General features: G+C 41.9%; 1 protein-coding gene across 1 annotated transcript; it reads left to right on the top strand.

Annotated features, from left to right (window-relative positions):
- Positions 1-9,997: 9,997 nt before the first annotated feature.
- supt4h1 (SPT4 homolog, DSIF elongation factor subunit) lies at positions 9,998-27,494 on the top strand. Its single transcript, XM_060913118.1, has 5 exons — positions 9,998-10,186; positions 22,693-22,799; positions 22,917-22,972; positions 23,879-23,932; positions 27,036-27,494. Exons 1-5 carry the CDS (start codon positions 10,118-10,120, stop codon positions 27,101-27,103), a joined length of 354 nt encoding a protein of 117 aa, XP_060769101.1. The 5' UTR covers positions 9,998-10,117; the 3' UTR covers positions 27,104-27,494.
- The last annotated feature ends 335 nt before the right edge of the window (positions 27,495-27,829 follow it).

The following is a 27,829-nucleotide window of genomic DNA, read 5'->3' as shown; positions in this document are numbered from 1 at the left end:
TTAATGAATAAAAAGTACTAAAAATTCAGATGATGGCTAGAGGCCAAAAACTTAGCTAGCTGGCACTGTACTTTTCTTATTCTCTGTCTACTGTCTCTACAAATTCCTGTAGATGACTAGCCTTTTTTTTTTTCAAGGCTATACTCCAATTCGTGAAATAGTAGTTTTAGGTGTGTCCAAACTTTTGATTGGTACTGTAGATAGCCCTTTGTCGGTGTACCATATGAGAACCAGCACACCTAAACTACCATAAATACCATAAAAAATACCATAAATAACCCAAAAATATGTTTCCCGGCCACAGAATGGCCTGATATTTTGTGAGATATTACAGAAATGTATATCACAATGACCAAATTTCAGAGGGAACAAAATTTAACCAATTTTTATGAAATCTATCTCTCTTTAACGATATTAACCCTGGTGTAGAGTTTCAAGACATGTTTCCCCATGTGCTCGTGGGTTTCCTCTGGGTTCATCAGTTTCTTCCTACCTCCTCTAAAAACATGCCAATGATTATGTAAAACTGAATACCAAAGATGGATGAATGAATGAATTATATTTTTACATATATGAATGTGTGTGTGTGTGTGTGTGTGTGTGTGTGTGTGTGTGTGTGTGTGTGTGTGTGTGTGTGTGTGTGGTGTACATAATTTTAAACTACCAACCGTTTTTCATCACAGCAGAGTTTTCCTTGGGTGAATTCACCGTCTGATAACGGAAACACTTCGTTGACTTGCTGGTCACATTTATCCCAGCGGCAATCTTGGCCTTGTTGCCAGGCGTGAGTCGCTTTAGTTTGACCAGAAGCTCTGGGTTAGCCTGTTTGAAGAACTCGTTGTGAAAGTAATGCCGCTGGGCCGAGACGAAAGCTCTGCTGAGTTGCTGCTTCTCTGAGCTGTCATGATCTGGGTGCACTTTTCTGAAACCATACAGGTTTAATTGGCGAAAGAAACTGATGATTGAGGTGGTTTTGAAGTACTCTCTCGTCTGCTGATTAGGAGAACCTAGCACTTCTTCTTCAAAGGGTTCCTGATAGATTAGTATTTGTTCCCCACTGGAGTCCCAGCAGATTGAGCAAATTTGAGGATCGTTCACCAAACGCCACAACTTGCTGGGGAAATGGTTGGGGTTGATCGGGAGGGTGAAGCATGTGTCTTTGACTTCCATACCAGCTGAAGAATTTGTAAGCATCTGGTGAAAACGGACAGGAGCTCAGGGTTAGTGAACTATAGTTATTTATTCATATAGACATTTGTAAACTGACTCGATTATAACAGTTGTTCTTTAGTGTTGACTAGTTAGCAAGGCAGCTAACTAACTCATTTATCTTCATTAACAGCTGAAAAATGATTAGCAAGTGAAAATCATTATCAGGGGCGGCATGGTGGTGTAGTGGTTAGCGCTGTCGCCTCACAGCAAGAAGGTCCTGGGTTCGAGCCCCGGGGCCGGCGAGGGCCTTTCTGTGTGGAGTTTGCATGTTCTCCCCGTGTCCGCGTGGGTTTCCTCCGGGTGCTCCGGTTTCCCCCACAGTCCAAAGACATGCAGGTTAGCTTAACTGGTGACTCTAAATTGACCGTAGGTGTGAATGTGAGTGTGAATGGTTGTCTGTGTCTATGTGTCAGCCCTGTGATGACCTGGCGACTTCTCCAGGGTGTACCCCACCTTTCACCCGTAGTCAGCTGGGATACTCTCCAGCTTGCCTGCGACCCTGTAGAACAGGATAAAGCGGCTACAGATAATGAGATGAGATGAATGAACTTTCCGTGAATCCGTATTCAGTGACTCGTCCGTATTTTGTAAATGGTGCGGACAAAAATCTGTCCTCTGGAAAACGTTTCTGGTCCGTCAAATCTCATACAAACAGACTCAAAAACAGCTTCTACCCCAAAGCCATATGGGAACTGAACACTGCCAATTAATAGTTACTCGCACTACTGTACACTGAATGTATATACCTCATTCTTTTGCAATACAAATCAGAAATACAACATATTTTATAAATATACACACCTATTTATACTGCTCTTGCAACTTCTTGTTGTGTCGTTGTGTTGTGTTGTGCTACTCTACCGTTAGGACTGCTGACTAATGTCTCTGTACTCTGTGCAGTGACTATAAAAGGAGTCTGATTCTGAATTCTGATTCTAAATTCTACTTCTAAATTCTTTGAAGGTGCTGATTTGTTCCCTTTACTTCCTGGGAATGTATATGGACCTTTTTGGCCCTAAAAAGTATCCATAGTTACCTTGAGGCCCAATAATGAGCCCTTGGGGTACATTAGTGTAAATTGTATCTTGGGGAACAGAAATGGACTCTTCCTGTAACACTATTTCTGACGGTGTGACTTGACCAGCCTCCTTTTATATATATATATATATATATATATATATATATATATATATATATATATATATGAGTGATTCCACGCTTATGGGTACTGAAATGGGGACATGAACTTATTCACCTAAAACCATTTCTTTTTTTACCATCAGGTCACAAAACATGTAATCTTTAATGAATGATATGTTAAAAGATAACTTTAATTTTCTGAGATGTAATAAAAACATATTTATATGCCAAAGTCAAGCCTATGAGTTCCAAAATGATGTCTGTTACATTACTTCTGTTACGATTGTCCATCTCGCATCTGTTACAAATTAATTACAATCTAGCTATATACCATGTTAATCTTATTGAAAGAATGTGTATGTTTATTCTACTACACATGTTTATTAATTATATTTGCTAAAACATCACTTTCCTATGTTTCAAAAAGTAATTCTACATTGTTAAAATTGAGAATATATATGTCCACAACACTTCTGTTACGTTCTGACTTTGGCATATAAATATGTTTTTATTACATCTCAGAAAATTAAAGTTATCTTTTAACATATCATTCATTAAAGATTACATGTTTTGTGACCTGGTGGTAAAAAAAATAAATGGTTTAAGGTGAATTTTTAAAAATAAGTTCATGTCCCCATTTCAGTACCCATAAGCGTGGAGTCACTCATATATATATATATATATATATATATATATATATATATATATATATATATATATATATATATATATATATATATATATATAATTTTTTGTTTTGTTTGAAAATAATCAAACAAAAACAGACCCAAAGTCAGTTTGAATTACACGATCATGTGTGGCTTATTGTCTGATATCTGGAAACATACACCTGTTATTTTGGTTCCTTTTGGAGGTTCTGTGTTCTAAGCTCTTCTCAGAACTATGCGGGAACCGTTACTCGCGCGTTTAAATTCAAAAAGAGACGAGCACGGAATTTCTTCTCCAGCACGCGCTGTGGAAACACATGAATATTCAATGAGCGCGTGCGTGGACTTGTCCAATCAGAGAAACAAGCGCGTGTGACTTCATTTGGCCCACTGATCTCTCCGTAAAATATCTGAGTAGCTTATTGTCCAATCCGCGCTGTCGAGACGAGTGAAGCCGTTTGTCCGCCATCTTACCACGCACATCGCGTGTATTTGGCTTATGTGCGCCGAGCTTTATGTAAAAATCTGGAGAGCTCATAGGCTCGTCAAAGCAATTTGCATACACGTCAACCTTTGGTCAATCAAACCTGTATAACCAACCTCCAAAATCTTTATTTCCCTTATAAAATCCTTATAAGATGCAAATTAAAATAATTTACCTAAAATTTGAATGATAATTAACAATGATATATCCCAGTGGGGCGGCACGGTGGTGTAGTGGTTAGCGCTGTCGCCTCGTAGCAAGGAGGTCCGGGTTTGAGCCCCGTGGCCGGCGAGGGCCTTTCTGTGCAGAGTTTGCATGTTCTCCCCGTGTGGGTTTCCTCCGGGTGCTCCGGTTTCCCCCACAGTCCAAAGACATGCAGGTTAGGTTAACTGGTGACTCTAAATTGACCGTAGGTGTGAATGTGAGTGTGAATGGTTGTCTGTGTCCAGGGTGCGATTTGTCAAAAAACCAGAAGGGGGGATTTTTTTTTTTTTAATCATGAAACATCACAAAATTAAGGTAACAATAGGCTAACAGCTCAATAACATCCGATGATATCAAATGAATAACACTAAATGAAAACGAACACTAAACCAGAGATAGTAAATTCATCTTCCTATCTCTCTGACTAAATACACAAACACTAACACAACAAAGTTCGCATTGCTTGTCGCGTTGCTGTGATGTTTCTCTCCCTCCGGATTAGATGGACAGTGACTCGAAAATCACTAAAATACATGAATACTAAATGAACAGTTTGCTCTGATGGTGCAGTTCACATTGTGCGCAGCTTTCCGATTTAAACTGTTTTTTTCTCATCCTTATACTTCCTGTTTCATGGACTGTAACGGATTTGCTTATTTAGTAATTTTAATACAGAATTTACTTTGAAATTATAATCAGACACTCCAACATCCCCCCTAAAAAAAAAAAATCGGCCGTGAAAAAGGCGGCATCCGCCAAAAGGCGCGTTGTTTGCATCCCTGCATAGAACGCAAAGATATTGTTATTATCTACAATGTATCTATTTGCTGGGGACGTTCGTGAACATCAAAGCTGCCACTTCAGGTCATTTTGAAAGTGAGTGCAATGTAGACCATAGAAAACTGTGTCACAACATGCCTGTCATGTCAACTTTTTTTTTGGTTTGTTTGTTTTATTGACGGGGTTGTCCCCGAGGATTTTTTTTCAGCAGAGATAAAAACCAGAGGTGGGGATGATCCCCCCCCCAGCAAATCGCACCCAGTCTGTGTCTATGTGTCAGCCCTGTGATGACCTGGCGACTTGTCCAGGGTGTATCCTGCCTTTCGCCCGTAGTCAGCTGGGATAGGCTCCAGCTTGCCTGCGACCCTGTAGAACAGGATAAAGCGGCTAGAGATAATGAGATGAGAGGAGATATATCCCAGTTACTTTTTATTCAATATTAATAACAATAAACCTTCAAAATGAATACAAAGCTCCAATGTTTGACAAAAACATAAAGTGTCACTCTAATGTTCTGAATTGTACTCCATGACAGCTTTTTTAGCACTCTGCACCAATACCTCACTAGGCTGCATGTCACAGCAAGTGTCTGTGTTGATCTTACACTGCAGTAGGCCAGGTCAGTGTGTCTGCATTCAGGTTCTTTCTGCTCTCTGTGTGTATCTTCCTGACTTGAGAGAAAACTCTCTCACAGTCAGCATTACTGTGGGGTAAACAGAGCACTGCCTAACTTGAACTAAAATGCCCACTACCTTGTGTTTTCTGTCTTTTCCAGTTGTTGGCATATCAGTTTTTGAGCGTGCAAATACTGTCATCAGTGGCTGATTTTGCCTTTGGCTTGCATTCCACTGATGTAGTTTCGATTTGAAATGTTCTTTCACATCATACACTCCCGATGCTGCAACTTTGATGTCACGCACACGCAGTGTGCGTATTCTTCGTTTTTGGAGGCTGCCGGTTGGATTATGCCATTGAAAAGGTCCTTCCATTCAGGGAGAAACCTACCGCTGTATTGTGTTTTGAATTTCTTTGCCGGAGTGCCCATTCAGAATCTTTTCAGTTGCTATTGAAAGTCGCTCAGGTGGAAATACGCTTTTCAAACAAAATGTTACTTCACGGTTGCCAGGATTCTCGCAATGCAGTGTGCGCATGATCAAAAGTGGAACGAAGTCTCGCTACCACGAGATAATGCGCGATTTCATAAGACTCTTTACTGGCTGTCTGTGCTTTCTGTGGTGTACAGTACGTTTGTAAATGTTATGTGCTCTTTTATCATCGTGGGAATTGATTATAGCTCAAAATAAATATTGAAGTTTTTTTAAAGAATCCGTATAACTTTATTTGTACGCCCGTATACTACGTTAATTGAATCAAATCCGTATAAAATACGGACATTCTGTATAGGTTGACATGTATGCATTTGTCTGCCATCTTACAATGCACATCGCGTGTATTTGGCTTATGTTCGCTGAGCTTTATGTTAAAATCTGGAGAACTCATAGGCTTGTCAGAGTGAAGCCATTTGTCCGCCATCTTACCACGCACATCACGTGTATTTGGCTTATGTGCACTGAGTTTTATGTAAAAATCTGGAGAGCTCATAGGCTCGTCAAAGCCATTTGTCCGCCATCTTACAACGCACATCGCATGTATTTGGCTTATGTGTGCTGAGCTTTATGTTAAAATCTGGAGAGCTCATAGGCTTGTCAGAGTGAAGCCATTTGTCCGCCATCTTACCACTCACATTGCGTGTATTTAGCTTATGTGTTAAAGCGTCGTATACGATCAAATGTGCTCTAAGAAAAGTATCTCCTGACTTTTTATTCCCTTTCATTACCTCCTCTTATTTTCTCAACTGGCGGCATGGTGGTGTAGTGGTTAGCGCTGTCGCCTCACAGCAAGAAGGTCCGGGTTCGAGCCCCGTGGCCGGCGAGGGCCTTTCTGTGCGGAGTTTGCATGTTCTCCTTGTGTCCGCGTGGGTTTCCTTCGGGTGCTCCGGTTTCCCCCACAGTCCAAAGACATGCAGGTTAGGTTAACTGGTGACTCTAAATTGACCGTGAGTGTGAATGGTTGTCTGTGTCAATGTGTCAGCCCTGTGATGACCTGGCAACTTGTCCAGGGTGTACCCCGCCTTTTGCCCGTAGTCAGCTGGGATAGGCTCCAGCTTGCCTGCGACCCTGTAGAACAGGATAAAGCGGCTACAGATAATGAGATGAGATGAGATTTTCTCAACTTTACCCACTTTCCTTACATATCTTTATACAGCTCCCATTGTTCCCCCCCCCTTTCCAGTTCAGTTTCTGATAATTTTTTGAATGGCTCTTTTACTACTATGATTATTTTTATGGATGATATTTCAGTTTTTCTCTGATACAGTGTATCATTCTCTTTCGTATATTTCTTCTTCATTTCTATTTCAGACAGTTGTTGAAACAAGATTATTTTCTCATGTTATTTGCCATTTTCACTTCATTCTCACAGTCCTGTCTTAACAGGGTGGCACAGTGGTGTAGTGGTTAGCATTGTTGCCTCAAAGCAAGAAGGTTCTGGGTTCAAGCCCAGTGGCTGATGGGGGCCTTTCTGTGTGGAGTTTGCATGTTCTACCCGTGTCTGCGTGGGCTTCCTCTGGGTGCTCCAGTTTCTGAAGTGCCTTTGAGCAAGGCGCCTAACCCCCAACTGCTTATCTGTAGTGTACTATTGTCTCGTACTAGTAAATTATGTTGAAGCAACCAGTAGTCTCTTTGAAACAAGATCCTCAAACAGTCTTTGGGCCACTGGAGGCTCGAGTATGAGGTTCCAAGGAATTTGACTTGGAAGCCTCTCTCCAAGGGAAATGGCTGTGGGGATTTGTGCTCATTCAGCAACAAGTACATTAGTGAGATTAGGCACTGATGTCAGGTGAGAAGGTCTGGCCTGCAATCTGTGGTCCAGTTCATTCCAAAGAAGTTCAGTAAAGTTGAGGTCAGGGCTCTGTGCATTTGTGTTCTTCCACTCCAGCCTTAGCAAACCATGTCTTCATGGACTTGGCTTTGTGTACAGGGGCATTGTCATGCTGCAACATGTTTGGGCCTTTTAGTTCCAGTGAAGGGAAATCTCAATGTTAAACAATTATGTACTTCCAACTTTGTGGCAACAGTTTCGGGAAAAAACACACTTGGGTGTGGTGGGCAGGTGTCAACATTATTTTGGCCATGTAGTGTTTATTATCATAGATAATTAAAATATTAAAGTGTGGGTTTAGGAGGCTATGGGGACAAGAACACAACAGAACAACTTTATCACACGTACACTTAAACACGGTGGAATTCCTCTTTGCATTTAACCCATCTGAAGCAGTCAACACACACATGCACACACACACACGTGAACAATGAGCACACACATACCCAGAGCAGCTATGCTACAGTGCCTGGGGAGCAGTTGGGGGTTAGGTGCCTTGCAGAAAAGCACTTCAGCCCAAGGCTACCCTAACTGCATGTCTTTGGTCTGTGGGGGAAACCGGTGCACCACAAGGAAACCCACGCAGACATGGGGAGAACATGCAAACTCCATACAGCAAGGCCCCCGTTGGCCACTGGGCTTGAACCTTCTTGCTGGGAGGCGACAGTGCTAACCACTGCACCACCATACTGTGTATTTTTTTGAATACACATTAGTTTCCCTCCATCCATTATCTGTAGCCACTTATCCTGTTCTACAGAGTCGCAGACAAGCTGGAGCCTATCCCAGCTGACTATGGGCAAGAGGTGGGGCACACCCTGGACAAGTTGCCAGGTTATCGCAGGGCTGACACATAGAGATAAACAACCATTCACACTCACACCTACGGTCAATTTAGCACCACCAATTAGCCTAACCTGCATGCCTTTGGACTGTGGGGGAAACCGGAGCACCTGGAGAAAACCCATGCAGATACGGGGAGAACATGCAAACTCCACACAGAAAGGCCCTCGTCGGCCGCTGGGCTCGAACCCGGACCTTCTTGCTGTGAGGCGACAGTGCTAACCACTACACTACTGTGCCGCCCACTTGTACACAATACAGTTTAAAAAAAAAAAAACTGTGTTGGGGGAACAGTAGCAGACAGAAAATAATAGTTACGCTGCTAAGAATAAGACATATAATGCTGAATCCCTTACTGATCTTAATTAATTAGTATTAAAAAGCAGGGAGACAGTAGAACATACTGTATTCTATTACACTGTGAACCAAATCCAGGTGTAGTGGTTAGCACTGTCATCTCACAGCAAGAAGGTTCTAGGTTCAAGCCCAGCAGCCAACAGGGGCTTTCCTGTGTGGAGTTTGCATGTTCTTCCCATGTCTGCATGGCTTTCCTCCGGGTACTCTGGATTCCCCCACAGTCCAAAGACATGTGGTTAGGTTAACATGGAGCAGCCTTGGGCTGAAGTGCTCTTGAGCAAGGCACGTAACCCCCAACTGCTCCCCAGACGCTGTAGCATAGCTGCTCACTGTTCTGGGTGAACTGCTCTGTTCACTGCTTCAGATGGGTTAAATGCAGAGATGAATTTCACAAGTGTATGTGTGATGAGGCAGCACGGTGGTGTAGTGGTTAGCACTGTCGCCTCACAGCAAGAAGGTCCTGGGTTTGAGCCCAGCAGCCGACGAGGGCCTTTCTGTGCGGAGTTTGCATGTTCTCCGCGTGTCTGTGTGGGTTTCCTCTGGGTGCTCCGGTTTCTCCCATAGTCCAAAGACATGCAGGTTAGATTAACTGGTGACTCTAAATTGACCGTAGGTGTGAATGTGAGTGTGAATGGTTGTCTGTGTCTATGTGTCAGCCCTGTGATAACCTGGCGACTTGTCCAGGGTGTACCCCGCCTCTCGCTCATAGTCAGCTGGGATAGGCTCCAGCTTGCCTGCAACCCTGTAGAAGGATAAAGCGGCTAGAGATAATGAGATGAGATGAATAAAGTTCTTCTTCTGGAATATTTTTGAATACGTGTAGTCCATAAAGTTTTTTTTTTTAAGATCTTAAAGGATACATAATATGGTATTTATTTCTATATTATACATTAAATTTAGGGCGGCACGGTGGTGTAGTGGTTAGTGCTGTCGCCTCACAGCAAGAAGGTCCGGGTTCGAGCCCCGTGACCGACGAGGGCCTTTCTGTGTGGAGTTTGCACGTTCTCCCCGTGTCCGCATGGGTTTCCTCCGGGTGCTCCGGTTTCCCCTACAGTCCAAAGACATGCAGGTTAGGTTAACTGGTGACTCTAAATTGACCGTAGGTGTGAATGTGAGTGTGAATGGTTGTCTGTGTCTATGTGTCAGCCCTGTGATGACCTGCTGACTTGTCCAGGGTGTACCCCGCCTTTCGCCCATAGTCAGCTGGGATAGGCTCCAGCTTGCCTGCGACCCTGTAGAAGGATAAAGCGGCTAGAGATGATGAGATGAGATGAGATGAGATGAGATGAGATATTTTTTTAAATTCTAAATTCTCCACTTCAGATCACTAGGTGGCGGTAATGCACATTCAGCGGGTCTGTAAACGGCGCACGCTTATGACGTCAATATCGTCGCCGGAAACGCAAGTTATAGACTTATTGACCTCTCTCGAGTTTATCAAATAACAAAAACATTTTGTGGAATAAGGTGTATTAATTTAGGTTATATAATGTCATTGGAGACGGTACCAAAGGATCTTCGTCACCTGCGGGCTTGTCTGCTCTGTTCTCTTGTTAAGGTCGGTTTTGGTGCTTGTGTTTACAGTGAGTTAGCTTCACGGCTAACTCAGTGAGGAAATGTGGGTTAAAAAGCTATACGGTTTGCACAGCATGTTTTTTCTTTACTGAAATGGCGTATTTATTTATATTATTGTCTATTAATTAGCTTTTTAATAATACTGACATGTTTTGACATCAGGTTAGCTAACCAGGGAGCTATCGCGTTTTCGTTCTCACCAACGTTTACAAGCGACTCCAAAACTAATGGCACCCGTCATGGAAAAGAGCAAAAGGGTTTTTGTTTTTGTTTGAATCTTTCTTGAAAACAACAGCAACAAAATACAAACAGTTATTAATGCAAACACCAAACCAAGAGCCAGCGGGAGTTTTAAAATAAAAACATTGAATAACGAGCACAAATGAAAAGTTTTTTAGCAGCTTTCTTGTTTTTACAGTCAGAGATGTATTAAAGGACATGAATTTTTTTTCTGGGTATAATTATGTATAAAGGACATAAGAAATGCCATCTAAATCACTGCAGGGCGTCAAAAATGTGAAAATCATCACATTATTCAACTTTTTTATACATCAGCGTAAAACAAGGATTCGTTAATGAGCTAGGTGGTCACGTGACCCGTGACGTCACACAAACTTTCCAAGGAGCCAGCGCTTGGGAATCTAATGTAAACAGGTTACTGAAATGGACACCATCGACAGTGATATTCCCGATGTTTCACAGAGATGTGAAGTTAGACCCTATCAATTCGAACCGATAGCTGGAAATTCACATGAACATGGATCTTGTCTTTACTCTGACGGGTCAGATGATTCTGAGAGTGAGAGTTCATTCAATCCCCATGAAACTGAAAGCGGTCGGCTCGATAACACTTCCTGGTAAGTTAAAAACAATTCTGTTCAAAGGCTAATGATCTGTTGAAAGAAGTATTATTTTTGTATCATACATTGAAAGTTCATCATAGATCTAGCTAAAGTCCGTTGCAAGCTAGTTTTTTTTTTTTTTGCTGATATTTTTCGAGATTGATTGAGATACAATGCTTCCAGAGTCCGAGATGAAAACATTCAAAATGGTGAAACGAGTCAGAATTATGATAATCAATAATTGATACACCCAAAATTATAATACTAATCCTTACCGCATGAGGCCCATGGTAAAACCACACTTCCAGGAGGGGCTGCCGTCTGCCTCCCAAGCCGGCCGAGAGCACTCCTCATCGGGCACGGCCAGGCGGGCGAATGCCCTGGTCCGTCCGCCCTGCAGTGTTGCCAGATTGGGCGGTTTCAAGTGCATTTTGGCGGGTTTTGAACATATTTTGGGCTGGAAAATGTCAGCAGTATCTGGCAACACTGCCGCCCTGTCTAAAAAAAAATGGTACAACTCCAAGTGAAGGTATCAATGCGCTGCTGAAGCGCACAGAAGGTGTTAGTACGCCTGTCATTATAGTGCGGACTTTCCATAGCATAGAAAATCGCCAAGTTTCAATTTGTGTAACTGAACTTTGTTTTATGTCACTGGTCATATAAACCTATGTAAACAGGAAAAACGTGGAAGAGTTTGGTCGCATCTAACTACAGCCCCCAAAAATACCATTGGCCACGCTGAGCCTAGCTACATTGCTAACAGGAGTGACAGCGCGTCTGACTGCGTCTGACTGACTGGGAGGTCGCAATACACCATGATGTTCAATGTACGTTAAACACTCTAAAAACGAAACAATTTTCTTGTCATCCAAGACACAAAAACTATTTTGTCGCATTCGTCATCATCACAATTCACACTTCTCCATATTCATCTACCTGCTTGTGCTGTACCCGAAAGTTTTTGTGACGTATGATCACGTGACAGCGGCTCTTCCGGTTGTAAAATATGCATATCGGAGCTCGAGCAGAAATGCCATATAATCATCACGAATATAATGATTTTGCTGAGTTTAATAGATAATTTTGTATTTGTTGATGCAATTATTTCATATCTTTAATGGAAAGAAACTGATATAGCATGCATTTATGTTTCATGTCCTTTAAGTATTAACATATACAAATATAAAATATGAAAAAAAAAATCTAGCAGGAGAGGTAATGCACATTATATTGCACATTGTCCAGTATTGCTTTTTGTCAGGCTAGGCTACTGCCCCCCCAGAGAGGAGTTGTACAGTCTGATGGCGTGAGGGACAAAGGAGTTTTTGAGTCTGTTAGTCCTGCACTTAGGAAGGAGCATTCTGTCACTGAACAGGCTCCTCTGGTTGCTGATGACGGTGTGCAGAGGGTGACCAGCATCGTCCATGATGTTCAGTAGTTTGTCCATAGACCTCTTCTCTGCCACCATCACCAGAAAGTCCAGCTCCATGCCGACCACAGAGCCGGCCCGCCTGATCAGTTTGTCCAGCCTGGATGTGTCCTTCTTGGATGTGCTGCCCCCCCCCAGCACACCATGGTGTAAAACAGGACACTGGTGACCACAGACTGATAGAACATCCACAGGAGTTTCCTGCAGATGTTAAAGTGCGTATTCTGGACCAATTTCGTTTTTTTTTTTTTAATATATGAAAGTATGTCCCTTTACACACTCATCCAGAAGGGTAATTTTGCACAAGGCCATCTGTCTCCAGCAGAAAAAAATAAAATAACAAAACGCGTCTGGAAAAATCCCAAAGGAGTCTGGAGCCAGATTCGTGACGTCACGTGCGGATCTGCCAGCAGGCTGCGTGAGCTTGCATGGGTTCAGTGCACAGTCTGTGGTTGGTAGAAGAGAGCAACTGGACTTGCTTGAAAAGTCTTGAAGACGTTTCGCCTCTCATCCGAAAGGCTTCCTCAGTTCTGTCTGTCTAATAGGGAGTATCAAGTATTTATCCTCTCATGGATCATCATAGAATCCGAATCAGAATGCTCATGGCTGCATTGTAGGTGGCTGATAGATGTCATAGACGCCCACCTCTGTTCAGTGATGGTCGTTCCAGGTTGACAAAAATGAACGATCCTCTCTGGCTAAGATGTCTGCCTGTTTTCTGGAAGTCCTCTCATACTCCTGCACTAGTCGAAGGAAACCCATCCCAAAGTACGTAAAAACATCTGTGAAGATACTCAGTCATCCAGGTACATGGTAATCTGTGGTTGGTAGAAGAGAGCAACTGGACTTGCTTGAAAAGTCTTGAAGACGTTTCGCCTCTCATCCGAAAGGCATCCTCAGTTCTGTCTGCACAGTCTGTGTAGACCAAGTTTAGCAGCTAGCGATTTTGCATTGAAATATGGAATTGTCATCTGAGCTTCTAAACCCATGGATTCATGTATGTGGCAGCGGGGGCGTGGTCCAAGTCCGCGAACGGGGAGGATTCCATGGGGCTGCTGTGTTGGTGCTCCACCTTAATCCCGGGTTTCGGCACCACTGTAGCGCGTATCGAGTGTGGGTGGAGCACAGAGGACGGCAGGACAATGCTTTGAGGCAGATAAGGCTATTTATTTTCACAACTTTTCAGTCGGAGTAATCTCATACACACACACACACTTCGTCTGGTCCTGGGTTGCGCTCCCTCTGCTCTCTCTCTGCCTCCTTAAATAGGGAGCGGTTACTGGGAAAACACACACAAACACAGGTTAATTACCGTCAGGTATAGCGATTCTGCCACTCACCTTCCCTGGCTCCATCCTCCTGTCACAGACCGGCGCTTGACCACGCCCCCGCTGCCACAATGTATTAATGCTCATCTATCTGTTGTTACATAACCATATTTTTTCTAATTACTATTACACTACCATTCAAAAGTTTGGGGTCACTTTGAAATTTCCTTATTTTTGAAAGAAAAGCACTGTTCTTTTCAATGAAGATCACTTTAAACTAATCAGAAATCCACTCTATACATTGCTAATGTGGTAAATGACTATTCTAGCTGCAAATGTCTGGTTTTTGGTGCAATATCTCCATAGGTGTATAGAGGCCCATTTCCAGCAACTCTCACTCCAGTGTTCTAATGATACAATGTGTTTGCTCATTGCCTCAGAAGGCTAATGGATGATTAGAAAACCCTTGTACAATCATGTTAGCACAGCTGAAAACAGTTGAGCTCTTTAGAGAAGCTATAAAACTGACCTTCCTTTGAGCAGATTGAGTTTCTGGAGCATCACATTTGTGGGGTCGATTAAATGCTCAAAATGGCCAGAAAAATGTCTTGACTATATTTTCTATTCATTTTACAACTTATGGTGGTAAATAAAAGTGTGACTTTTCATGGAAAACACAAAATTGTCTGGGTGACCCCAAACTTTTGAACGGTAGTGTATTTATATATTTCTTCATTTAGAAGAGTACTGGATGCTGTAGGAGAAAGATTTAATAAGCTACACGCATGGAATCGGCTAAGCAGGGTTGTATATACATTTTAATGTGTTTGACAGATCCCAAGATCTCAAGCCCTGACACGCATATCCCTTGATACATGTGAAGTAAGTGTATTATAGCCCAGCGCTTTCGTGTTGTTTACTTTTGTGTGTGCCAATAAATAACATTATCCGTGTACCACACAAACACAGGAAAACCTAATTTAGAGTATAGTATCTCTTATTTCTTACCCTGGCAACAGTCAACTTGCGAATCGCCCATTTTCTTGGTCTTTTTCTCGGCTCTACTTTGGTCCTCGGCTTCCAGGTGCCTCGCACGAAGCGCTCCCGTTTCTCTCTCATTGTCCGGTCTTTTGGGAAATGATGAGTACTAATCCCATCATGATTGGTGTTGCTACACCCTCCTATGATACATCTGTTAACCATTTTAATAATTACGTGATAACGTTGAAGAAATTTGCAGAAAACCACCAGGTCGTTTTCTCATAAACAAACCAGCGCTGACGTAGGATTCAGAGGGAGGCGTCCCGCACGCAACGTCACGAAAATCAATGTTTCCCGGGAAATCCAAATGCCAAGTTTTTTCAGAGGCGGACCAATTCGCCTCAAATGGCTTGATTTCAACTGAATTTTTCTGGTATTGCGCAAGGTAAAAAAATTGCACAAAATGCAAAATGTGAGAGATATTTGACCAAAGTTTAATATAAAATAGGAGAATTACATTGATCTTGCTCCTGAATTTACCCGTGATATGCACTTTAAAGGACCGCAGCCTCCTCAGGAAGTATAGCCTTCTCTGTACCTTCCTGTATAAAAGTGTTTGGTGTTGCAAGTCCAGCCACAGCCTGAGGTACTTGTAGGAATCCACAGCCTCCACCTCAACTCCCTCGATCAGAACTGGTCTTGATCTTGGTCTGGACTAGGGATGGCGAAAACTAAAAAAAATCTTGACCGACCACCGAGCCTCATTAGCCGGTTAAAGTCGGTTAACCTATGAGTTTAAACAGGGATGCAAACGGCGCGCCTTTTAGCGGATGCCACCTTTTTCACGGCTGAATCGTGCAAAGATCCGATTTTTTTTTTTTTTAGAGGGGGGCGTTGGAGTGTCTGAATAATTTCATCAGAGTAATTTCTGTATGCTCAAAGGAAAGCAATCGGATCTGCACGATTCAGCCGTGAAAAAGTCGACATCTGCGCCTTTAGTTTGTGTGGAGAGATATGATCTGCAAAAACATGCATTGTTGGCTACAGACCGAAACATACTTTCAGAATGCACTGGCCAAGGCAGGACTAAACTCGATGTGCCTTCTAATAATAATTAAAAAAAAAAAACAATAGTAATTTGTAAGCTAAAAAGCCTGTGTCTACACTTTTCTTTCGCCGAGTGGCAGCTGTGTTCAACTGGGGCGGGACATGACTGAATGGGTGTTTCTGATTTGTCAGCTGTCTTTAACTGGGGCGGGAGGGCGGGACATGACTGAATGGGTGTTTCTGATTTGTCAGCTGTCGTCCTTACACCGCATGGCACGCCCCAAGCGTTTACAACACAGAATTCCAAGTCCTCTGCTCCAAAATCGGCAGCTTCAAAACGGTTGATTTTTTTTTTTTTAACCGACAACCAAAAAAAAATTAACCGGTTGACGTTGATTCGGTCAACCACCGGTCAAACGGTCATCGGTTAACATCCCTAGTCTGGACCTCCCAATGTCAATGACCAGCTCCTTGGTCTTCAAGGTGTTGAGCTGCAGATGATTCCTATTGCACCAAACGGTAAAGTCCCTCACCAGGCTCCTATACTCCTCCTCTCTGTCGTCTAATCTATTGTAAAGTGTATTAATGAAATGCGACATCACTCCCTGTTACAGATGGGAGCCCAGGAATTAAATAAATACAATAAAAACAAACTGTTTTTAATTGTAGGTATTGCATTTAAAATTGTATGGCTGTACCAGAAACCAACATAAAACTATACATGCAGGTCATTCTCAGTCAAAAGGGATTAATGAGCCAAAAGTGGAGTCTGGTGCATTAACACACGAACTTGTTGCCATGTTTGTGTTCAGCAAACAAGCCAGTTATTAAAACCAAGAAGTCCACTCAAAAGAAGTGGATGTAGAAACCACTCAATGGGATTCGATCATTACACGCTAACAAAGAGGGATTTTTCCTATGAAAGAAAAATATACTAGCTATGTTTGACATAAATAGAATAAATTTTGATCCTATTATAGCTGTAACTAAATACAAAGACAATAGTGACGCATACTATTAATTAACTAAATGTGAAGATATTTAACAGATAATCAACAGATTTTAAGGTGTTTGTGTATATTTTTAGTCATTTGTAATTTGTATCTGTACACAACCCCACCAGTTCTGCAGATCAACTTATCGTGTTTAAATAGTCCATTCATTCATTCGGAGTTGGAAAATTATCCATCCATTGAGTTTCCCAACATCTCAAACTGGTGCTGCAGACATCATTCTACATGGACAAACAGATGAAAACCTGAAGAGCATGGAGGAGAACAAATTTTTATATGTGGTTGGGTTAAAGATCTGGGAATCAGAACACTACAAGATAAATACTGTATCATTTTTGCCCAGGGAAGGAGGAATTTCTGGGCTTTTAGCAATGGTTGCTAGGATGCTACAAGTTTTAGTATCGGGTGTAAACGAACCACAGCCGCTTGATTCTCAATCCGCCCTGCTCTTCTCTTCCAGCAGGCATCACAGATCCATATAATTTACCCACAAATGTATTTATTCATTCTACTCACTGTGCACGCGTGTGGGGGTTAAATGTAGAGAAGGAATGTGACAAAAATAAAGGCTTGTTCTTTTTAATTTACCCACAAATGTATTTATTCCACTTGAAAAATGTCTTAATTACAGAACTTGTTCAGCCAACAATGTCCACCATTTTTCTCGGTAATGAGAAGAATTATTTGGATTCGTTCTTTTTTTGCTCAGATACTTCATTGTTGGGGGGGGGGTATCAAGAGCCAAACAACAAAAATCTTTTATCCACATTTATTGTGCAGGTGAAGCTGTTATTTCACTGTAGCCATGATGTAATTAATTTAGTTCTGTACCTTCTCACTATGAGCGAGTAAAAATATTGTGCAAATTGTTTGTATTGGCCCGTCAGATAATTATAAACGTGTTTTACCTTTGCATGCAGTGTGTATTTTCATATGATTTGCAAACCATGCTTAGTGTGTGAGAAGCTGCTGTCCATATGGTATAAAAGAATTGTTTATTAAGGCCATCCTTAAAAAAAAATCCGTTTCCTGTCCACCGGGTGAGCAAAAAAAATTTCAGTCGGGAGGGAGGGATTTTTTATATATATATATATATATATATATATATATATATATATATATATATATATATATATATATAATATGGATGGATAAGAAATCGCAATGCTGTGTTTGCTTTTTCTTTCAGTACTTTTTTATTACAAAAGCAGACACATTTAATAAAATGACGGTTTAATCAACTGAAACTTGTACAAAAGCTTTAAGTTAGCATTTTAAATGCTGACTGCAACATTTGCAAAACTTTTACAAAGGTACTTAAAAGTCCGTGTGTCGGACATTTTTGTAGTTCTAAATCGAGCGTTAGGCCGAGTTCAGATGAAATTACACTATTAAAATGATCACTGAATGATTTGTTTTTCTGAATCTTTACTATTTTGTTGTTCGCTAGAATACCATTTTGCGATTTCACACTTAAGCAAATGTTTGAAAACTCCGGATCTCCTTCCTTCATGGTGGCTGCCATTTTTTTGTGCCGCACGGCGCATGCGCAGAGCTGATTCAATTCTATATTCTGCGCGGAATGCAGGGCTTTCCACAAGCGCCGGCTGACGGCCATACAGCCGACTACACAATTAAGTCCAGCCGGGTACTTTAATGACTATTATTTTTGTAGCCTACAGGCTCTAAATATTAATTTTCGAATTTAATAAAATTAAATGTTTATCTAACGGACTGACAATAATGTCAAACTGAACCGCGCTCATTTAAGTTGTGATTCGCCCTGTTTGTACCGATAATAACCACAAATTCCCCGCCGACTTCGTTGATCAAGGGAGAGTAACTCATCCGCGGCCCCGACATGCAGTGCGTGCGCGCGCACTCGGCGGAGGCAGTAGTGTGTCGGAGGGAACAGAAGCAGAGATGATGCTTATTTTGTCTCCGGTAAACCAGTCTTCTCTCGTTCAATTATATGCTGGCATCAAAAGACGCCGTTGGTTGTAAATGAACCCAAACTGAGTGTTTGGAGTGTATTTTCATACACAAATGGAGAAATGTTGGCTGAGTGTTTAATTGTGTAGCCCCACTGCAGACCGTTGTCGTTGTTAATTCATAGCATGCTCAGCTGTGTGAATGTGTCATGCACCGAAAATAAGAGATTTACAAGCCAGGAACGCCTCATGATGCAATACGCAAGAAAAGGGAGAAGATTTACTGCCATTTTACTTTGTATTTGAGTAAAGTGAATAAATAAATGGTCTGTGGAAAATACATTTAATCCTGGGAACTGCGTGCACAGGAGTTTATTTTGTGTCCCCCCCCCCCCCCCCCCCCCCCCCGGCTGGCTACTTATTTGTCATGGCTGGCTAGTATGAGCCTTAGTGGAAAGCCCTGGGAATGCGTAAATGTCAAGTTCGATTTTAGATTTACGAACCCGAAAAAAAATGTTGAAAAACCTGGGGGCGTTGTGGTTCAGGTGGATAAGGCGCCACACCATAAATCCGGGGACCCGGGTTCGATTCCGACCTGAGGTCATTTCCCGATCCCTCCCCGTCTCTCTCTCTCCTGCTCATTTCCTGTCTCTACACTGTCCTATCCAATAAAGGTGAAAAAAGCCCCGCAAAAAATCTTTTAAAAAAAAAAGTCGAAAAAACGGCGTTTTAAAAAAAAATTCAACCACACAAACGGCACTCACCCGGCCGGTGGACTGGAAACGGAACATTTTTTTAATAATGGCCCAAAGCTTCAGTGAGGAGGGTGAAGGCTAAAATTCTTCCTCTGAGACGTGTGATGCCAGTAAGCGACATCTTCTCCAACTGCTGCTCATGCTGCATTACAGGGCAGTGTGTAAAACACACTCGGAGGAAAGCTCTGCCTGCCTTCTTCTGCATACATGAGCTTACAGACACCTAAGATTGACTAGTGTCACTGTGACTAACAGAGGAGAGAGAGCATGACTCTCAAGATTTGTTTACTGCCGTGGCATCATCCATCTTTGAAATCGCCAGACTCGCTCATTTTGTCTATACAGCGTCCACCGGCAAATTGGTACCATGAGTGTTTTCTCTGTGGCTGACCACAACTAGTCTGGCTAACGCAACTTCAAAGCTCTGCGAGCATTGGTCTGGCAAAGATATTAAGCCCAACCGTTTCCCAAAGCGCGTGGTTGACCCGCCTCCCTGAAATGCCTCAGTTTGCTACTGGTCGAAGCCAGAAAAGGCTGTGACGAAGCTGAAACCAATCACATCACTCTTTCCTCTGACGTATGTGACGCGACGGAAACTGCTTGAGTAACAGGAAGAAGATAAATACCTCCAGGGCTGCTCTTTGCTCCGTTTTCAATGAGAACTTCCCGTTGAATGCTTTCAATACAGCATCTACCGCTGTGTCAAAGGCTTGCCGCTGCTCCATGTTCGTAATATTTCTAGTGAATGAAGCGCTTCCGGCATAGAGTCTGTAAACAATTTATGGCTTCCGGTCGCAGTTCTACTACGTCAGTGCCTTGAACACGCCTCTACCCAGGGCCGTTGGAGATGCTCAAAGTTGATTGACTCCCGATTTTTCGGGAGCTTGGAAGAGCTGGAGATAGCTTGCCTTGCCAGACTAAGCTCGCAACAGGCCCCTGTGTTGCATCACACTTAGGATGGGCGGGCCCAGGCTAAACCACAACCACCATTGATTGATTGATTGATTGATTTGGTGTAGAGATGCAGATGGGGTTTGAACACAGGGACATGACCAGGAAAAAGGTGCATTATTGCTCTTTAAATAAAAGTTTAACTTTGCCAATATCTGGTTTCAAAATGATGGGTACCAAAACTTTATTACTTGGTGCCTCCCCTGGAGAAAATAACAGCACTGAATATTTTCCTGTCATGTCTTAAAAGTGACACTGATGGAGGGCTCTGGTGCACTAATTATTGCTCAGCACTTCAAGCCACAGGTCTGAAAACCTGGAGAATTAAAAAAAAAAAAAAATCACAGATTTTGTGTTCCAGGGACCATTTCATTTCTCTTGCCAACTTTGGGGCAAAATAGTGCATGAAATTTAGTAATTTAGCCAAGAATTTATTTTTTTAAAATGATTAACAAAAATGCAGGGTAAAGCAAATTATACGGTACCAGTCAAAAGTTTGCGCACCCATACTCATTCATAGGTTTTTCTGTATTTTGACTATTTTCTACATTGTAGAACGATACTGAAGAGATGGAAACTATGAAATGATGTATGGAATTATCTGGTAAACAAAGAAAGTGTAGAAAACAAACCCACAATCTTTCATATTTTAGATTCTCCAAAGTAGCCACCGTTTACCTTGGCGCTTTGCACACATCTTAACCAGCTTCATGAGGTAGTCACCTGGAACGCTTTTCAATTAACACGTAAATAATAAAAATGCAGTAAATAGCTCTATAGACCCCTTCGCATGTTTGTAAACAAACCGACTGTTGCCAGGATGCGCGCACAGCTTGGATCCAGAAACAATGGCGCTGCCCATAGACCGGCATTATGAGCTGTCAGATTATGCAAAACAATTGTCGTTACAAGATCGAGAATGCTACATAAATAAGTTAACTCTAACAAGTGGACATCGCCTACCGGATCCGCATTTAATTAAAGAGTGGACGGACGATGTTAGTAAGTTCCCTGGTATACAATGGCCAGATATATACTCGTACCTTATTGACACGACTTCAGTGTACACCCACGAAAAACTTCGTGCCTACAAGTCTTTAGACGCATAGGATTATGTTATGTGCGGGCATGTACAACTTGATTAACAATGGGACATTCATATTCATTTTGTTTTAATCAAATTATGCCAGTGATGTGATGGCAATGTGGCTTTAGCTACAACAGCAAATGCCAACACTAAACAGCAATTTGCAGGAGGTAATGGCATGAAAGGAATGATAGTGTAAAGAGTGCAGCTAAGAGAAATCAGAGCTGCGTAAAAAGCGAGAGGCAGAGAGCAGAAATGAAACTGAACGGGGCGGGAGCTAGGTTAGAGCAGTCAACGTAAGTTGGCATTTAGAGTGAGGGCACACAATTTTACCTTTCCATCCTTGCTTTAAAATTGTGATTTTCGGCATACACAAATAATGATGGCACAAAATCTGGACTGCTTGAGTCAAGCGAGACCTCTCCTACAAACAAAATTGCATGCAAAGCTAAGTTAACATGCTAACAATATTCATTACATTGTGTAACTATGACCCAGCTAATCAGACAAACGTTGCCAAAGTATTTTGCTACATCAATAAACGAAGACTAGAAAGAATAAAAAAGAAAGATTTAATAAATAGCCTGATCTTACCTGTGATGAAGTGGGCGCTGCAAACCCACGCATTTTTGATAGTGCTTTCATCCCAGTCTACACGTTTGATGGCTTGTAGCCATAGACGTTGGCGATTTTTTTTTTTTTTTTGAATGGGTGGGATCCTGCTGGAATTCTGTACATTTTAATCCCATCACTGCTACGATTCTGACACCCGAAAACACAACAACTAGGCATCGCTGAGTCTTTTTTGAGTCCAGGCTGCGCGTGCAATTTCCTCTTGCGTATGAATGACGTTTACTGCGAAGGGTTCTATTCTGCAACTGCAGTAATCCATATTATGCAAAGAACCACTCAACTAAGTAAAGAGAAACGACATCCATCATTACTTTAAGACATGAAGTGTGTTTTAATTAATAAAAATATAAAGAAAAACCATTGAATTAGGTGTGTCCAAACTTTTGACTGGTACTGTATATGAATACAGAATAACAGTTACAAATAATGAAGTCTTTGAGGTAAATTATTGTATTTAGAATGCATGTGTAAGTTTGATGTCCTTTTGTCGTGAGTTAAAGGGCAGAGGAGTGAAACATGATATGGTTACATTTTCTCTCTCTGCTTCGCCAGACTATTGACCAGTTCGAGTACGATGGCTGTGATAACTGCGAGTCCTACCTGCAAATGAAGGGGAACCGGGAGATGGTTTATGAATGCACAAGCTCCTCTTTTGATGGGTATGCTGCATTTCTTTGGATTTTTTTTTTCTCTAGTAGAGCCTTTTTATTAATTAGTTTAACTAACTAACTAATTAATTAATAAATAAGGCTGCTTTCTGTGTGTTTTCCTTATAGTGTCATTGCAATGATGAGTCCTGAAGACAGCTGGGTGGCCAAGTGGCAAAGAATAGGTATCATTTATACACTTCACTATAATTCAGTCATTCATAAAATGAAACACACACGTGTGTGTGTATTTTATTTATTTATTTATTTATTATATGAAACAAAGTCAATATTTGGTGTGAGACCACCCTTTGCTTTAAAAAAAAAAAAAGTAGTCTCAGGTACAATGAGTGCAGTTTTATAAGGAAATGAACTGTAGGTTTTACTGAGCATCTTACAGAACCAGCCACAGTTCTTCTGGACACTTTGATTCATACTTGCTTCTTAATTTGGCACCAAAACCCAGTAGCCTTCATGATGTAACATCTTTTTTTTTTTTTCCTTGTAACATTTAGTTCTGTGCTGGAAAACGAATGTTGGGACTCTGAAATGTTTTTATACTGACTCAATAATGTAGAAGTTATAAAATAGAAATCTATAACAAAGTTGGCGGCACGGTGGTGTAGTGGTTAGCGCTGTCGCCTCACAGCAAGAAGGTCCGGGTTCGAGCCCCGTGGCCGACGAGGGCCTTTCTGTGCGGAGTTTGCATGTTCTCCCCGTGTCCGCGTGGGTTTCCTCCGGGTGCTCCGGTTTCCCCCACAGTCCAAAGACATGCAGGTTAGGTTAACTGGTGACTCTAAATTGACCGTAGGTGTGAATGTGAGTGTGAATGGTTGTCTGTGTCTATGTGTCAGCCCTGTGATGACCTGGCGACTTGTCCAGGGTGTACCCCGCCTTTCGCCCGTAGTCAGCTGGGATAGGCTCCAGCTTGCCTGCGACCCTGTAGAACAGGATAAAGCGGCTAGAGATAATGAGATGAGATAAAGTTTGTATGAAAAAAAAAATAGGGTGCCTCAGACTTTTGCACAGTACTGTGTGTGTGTATATACAAAAAACATTACTGCATTTGTGAATGTTATTTTCTTTCACAGGAAATTTCAAAGCGGGTGTCTATGCTGTAACAGTAACTGGAAGATTACCTCCAGGTTGGTCAAGGATTTATTTTTACAGGGGCCAGTTCTTCCTTCCTAGAAGCCTCTACACTAAAGGCCAATTTATGCTGACAACCCAGTCCTCACAGATGGCGTCGCAGATGGGGTCTGCGTAGCCCCCCCACCCTTCGCAGACGCTCTGCGCGCACCTCCCAAAAATTGTGACCACTGCAGAAGCCTCATAGACAAGAGGGCTCTGATTGGTCCACTCTACATCCGCTGTACACGCACTTCCGCTTCCCTACTTTCCCGGTTTGGTTTGTTTTCACGACCGGCATTTTTAAAAACACGAGCGAAGATGGAGCAGCACGAAGAGCGGTTGATCGAGGAAGTGAGGAAGTACGTACATCTATACGACTCCAGTTCTAGTCATTATAAGTAACCGGAGGATAAACACTCCACTAACCACACCCACCAACTACTCCTAGCGATTTCGCGACTTCGCGCCCCCTTGCATTGTGGCGGTGAATAACATCGCGCACGCCTATTACTCCCCGCTCAACGATAAATTACAACTGTCTGCGAAAAGCTATCTGCGAAAGCCTTGTCGCAAGAGCATGCAGAGGCCCTAAGTAGCTAGTTGCCATTTTCAGTCCCGCTGATGCAGTGTCCTCTCTGGTAACTAAGGCCCTGTCCACACGGCAACGGATTCAGGTGAATCCGATAAAATTTTTTATCGTTTCGGCCTGGCGTCCACATGGCACCGGCGTTTTGGGTGCCCCAAAACGATATTTTTTGAGAATGGTTTCCAGAGTGGAAAAATCTGGCAACGGCGCCGTTGCGAAGTTGTCTGGATGAGTAGAACGGATTTGTTTACGATGATGTCACAACCACATGACTGTGTTTGTTCCTGTGAGTGCTTCACGCCGGGTAGAAGAAGGGGTTTATGCGCATGCGTCCTACTTCTATTGTTCTGGTGTCTCCGATGGGACCATCTTACAGCGCACGTAGAGGTGTGGCATGTGTATTGCATTGTTTTCAGCAAGCGTTGCGTTGCCATATGTACCTGATATTTTACTGATCCGTTGCCCATGTGGACGCGATATATTTTTTTTTACCCGCTAAAAAAAAAATCTCGTTGTCGTGTGGATGTAGCCTAAAACAGTGGATTGGGTTCTGGGAAGGCTGAGCTGGCCCCTTTAAAGGAACAGTCCACCGTATTTCCATAATGAAATATGCTCTTATCTGAATTGAGACGAGCTGCTCCGTACCTCTCTGAGCTTTGCGCGACCTCCCAGTCAGTCAGACGCAGTCAGACGCGCTGTCACTCCTGTTAGCAATGTAGCTAGGCTCAGTATGGCCAATGGTATTTTTTGGGGCTGTAGTTAGATGCGACCAAACTCTTCCACGTTTTTCCTGTTTACATAGGTTTATATGACCAGTGATATGAAAAGTTCAGTTACACAAATTGAAATCTAGCTATTTTCTATGCTATGGAAAGTCCGCACTATAATGACAGGCGTACTAACACCTTCTGCGTGCTTCGACAGCGCATTGATCCCTTCACTCCTGTCCCCCCCCCCCGCCCCCCTGACGTCCGTCAATACACAGCCAATGTGACTGGAAACATCAGTGCTGTGGTCAGTAATAATTGGTTGTATTGACGGAAGTTGGGGGGGGGGGGGGGGGGGGCGGGGGAGAGAAAAAAAAACAGGAGTGAAGGTATCAATGCGCTGTCGAAGCGCGCAGAAGGTGTTAGTATGCCTGTCATTATAGTGCGGACTTTCCATAACATAGAAAATCGCCACGTTTCAATTTGTGTAACTGAACTTGTTTCATATCACTGGTCATATAAACCTATGTAAACAGGAAAAACGCGGAAGAGTTTGGTCGCATCTAACTACAGCCCCAAAAAATACCATTGGCCATGCTGAGCCTAGCTACATTGCTAACAGGAGTAACAGCGCGTCTGACTGACTGGGAGGTCGCACAAAGCTCGGAGAGGTACGGAGCAGCTCGTCTCAATTCAGATAAGAGCATATTTCATTATGGAAATACGGTGGACTGTTCCTTTAAGGCAGTGTGATTCTTGATGTGTAATTTGTATCCGACCAGCATTGTTCACGCATTACTTCAGTGTCCACTAGAGGGCAGGCAAGAGACAAAATCTTGTCTGGGTGCTTTATTGTTGCCTTGTTTCCAATCAACAATTTAAAAAGATAAATTAAACACTATGAAGCAGGCTGGAGATGTCATACAAATGCACACAACTTCTTTAAAACTATTTTAATTATTATTTTTTTTAATTTATAAACTTTGCCGATTAAACGGCAGGAAATCCATCAACCGAGCAATCAAAGGTCCCGCAAAATTATTTTATAATAATAAATAATCCCGCAAAAAAATTTAGATAAATGTAAGTTCAAGTAGTCAGGAAGATGATGATGATGCAATTTCCCAATCTGCATATTCAGTTAAATTTTATTTGTATAGTGCTTTTAACAGCATAATTAGTCACAAAGCAGCTCCCAAATCTGATGTAGATCTCTAATGAGGAAGTCAGAGCTGACAGTACCAGGGCAAATCACTGCCAAAAGGGAACTGATATTCTTCTGGGTGATGCCAGATACTAGGATTATAAATCATTCCTCTTTTATAGCTGTATACTGTAAAGACAAAAAGTGCATGTTTGAAAGGGTGTTCGCTCTGAGTATAATGTGAATAAGAGTCCTGGGATCACAGTGTTTTCTGATTATAACAGCTGGGTATAAATCTACAGGATCTCAGTGCGACTGTCCACCGAAGTAAGAGTGAAACGAAAATGTATGAAACGATTTATCATTCTTGGTAGTTTAAAATAACATTCAGGACAGTCTAAAGTCACTGGCAGTGATGCATTAGTTGCAGTAAATTAGAAGAAAGTACAAAATATTTAAGTTGAATCAACTTTTTGTTAGATCACATGGTTTAGAAGTGTGAGATTTACACACACAGGCAGTGCAGCATTCAGTGGCTCTACTTTTTAGATCTAAAATGCAAATATTCTGTACTAGATAAACACATTGGAAACGTTAGTACAATAAGATGATCAAGGCTCCAATTAATACTCGTTTGTAATATTTTGGAGTTTTAATATTGACCTGTCGCTGTTTATTAGGAGTGGTGCGGGAGCTAAAGAGCAGAGGAGTCATCTACAGGTCCAGAGACACGGCAGTGAAGACGTAAACGTGAGACACAGCACAGCTTTGGCATCGCTTCACAGAAAAGTTCCTCAGCTAAACAATACACTGTCAGTGTTTTCACCTGTCTGAAGAAACCGGTTTATTCCAACTTCTGATCCATGCGGTGCTCTACAGCCTACAATCTCACGTCTGATTTAAGAATAAATAGCCAAAAGCCAGTGAGGACTGGACTGGTGAATTTGGTTAAGATTTGTGGATAGCACTGTAATATTCTTTTGCTTCACTTATATGATGTCTGGAATCTTGTTTCTTTTTTTTTCCCTCATTATAATCTTGTTTGATTGCAAGAGCACCACAGTTATGACTCTATTGGTTGGACAATGCTGATTAATTACAATTGAATAAAAAACTTTTTAAAAAATGTTGATTGAGTCTATTCTGCAAATGGGCATATTTCAGTGCAAATGATTTCATACCCTTGATTAAACCAAGATATTTGTGTGCTGATTATGTGCAGATGGTGATTATTAGTCCACCTACAGTGGTGCTTGAAAGTTTATGAACCCTTTTAGAATTTTCTATATTTCTGCATAAATATGACCTAAAATATCATCAGATTTTCACACAAGTCCTAAAAGTAGATAAAGAGAACCCAGTTAAACAAATGAGACAAAAATATTATACTTGGTCATTTATTTATTGAGGAAAATGATCCACTGTTACATATCTGTGAGTGGCAAAAGTATTTGAACCTTTGCTTTCAGTATCT

The sequence above is a fragment of the Neoarius graeffei genome, chromosome 28 (assembly GCF_027579695.1).
Source record: "Neoarius graeffei isolate fNeoGra1 chromosome 28, fNeoGra1.pri, whole genome shotgun sequence".
Lineage (NCBI taxonomy): Eukaryota > Metazoa > Chordata > Actinopteri > Siluriformes > Ariidae > Neoarius > Neoarius graeffei.
This window is presented reverse-complemented; position numbering and strand designations above follow the sequence as displayed.

Bases quoted from the DNA above. Each gene is read 5' to 3' on its own strand.
- supt4h1 (XM_060913118.1), top strand. From the start codon at position 10,118: ATGTCATTGGAGACGGTACCAAAGGATCTTCGTCACCTGCGGGCTTGT. The intron at 10,187-22,692 runs GTCGGTTTTGGT...CTGCTTCGCCAG, and splicing joins TGCTCTGTTCTCTTGTTAAG to ACTATTGACCAGTTCGAGTA. The intron at 23,933-27,035 runs GTTGGTCAAGGA...GCTGTTTATTAG, and splicing joins AACTGGAAGATTACCTCCAG to GAGTGGTGCGGGAGCTAAAG.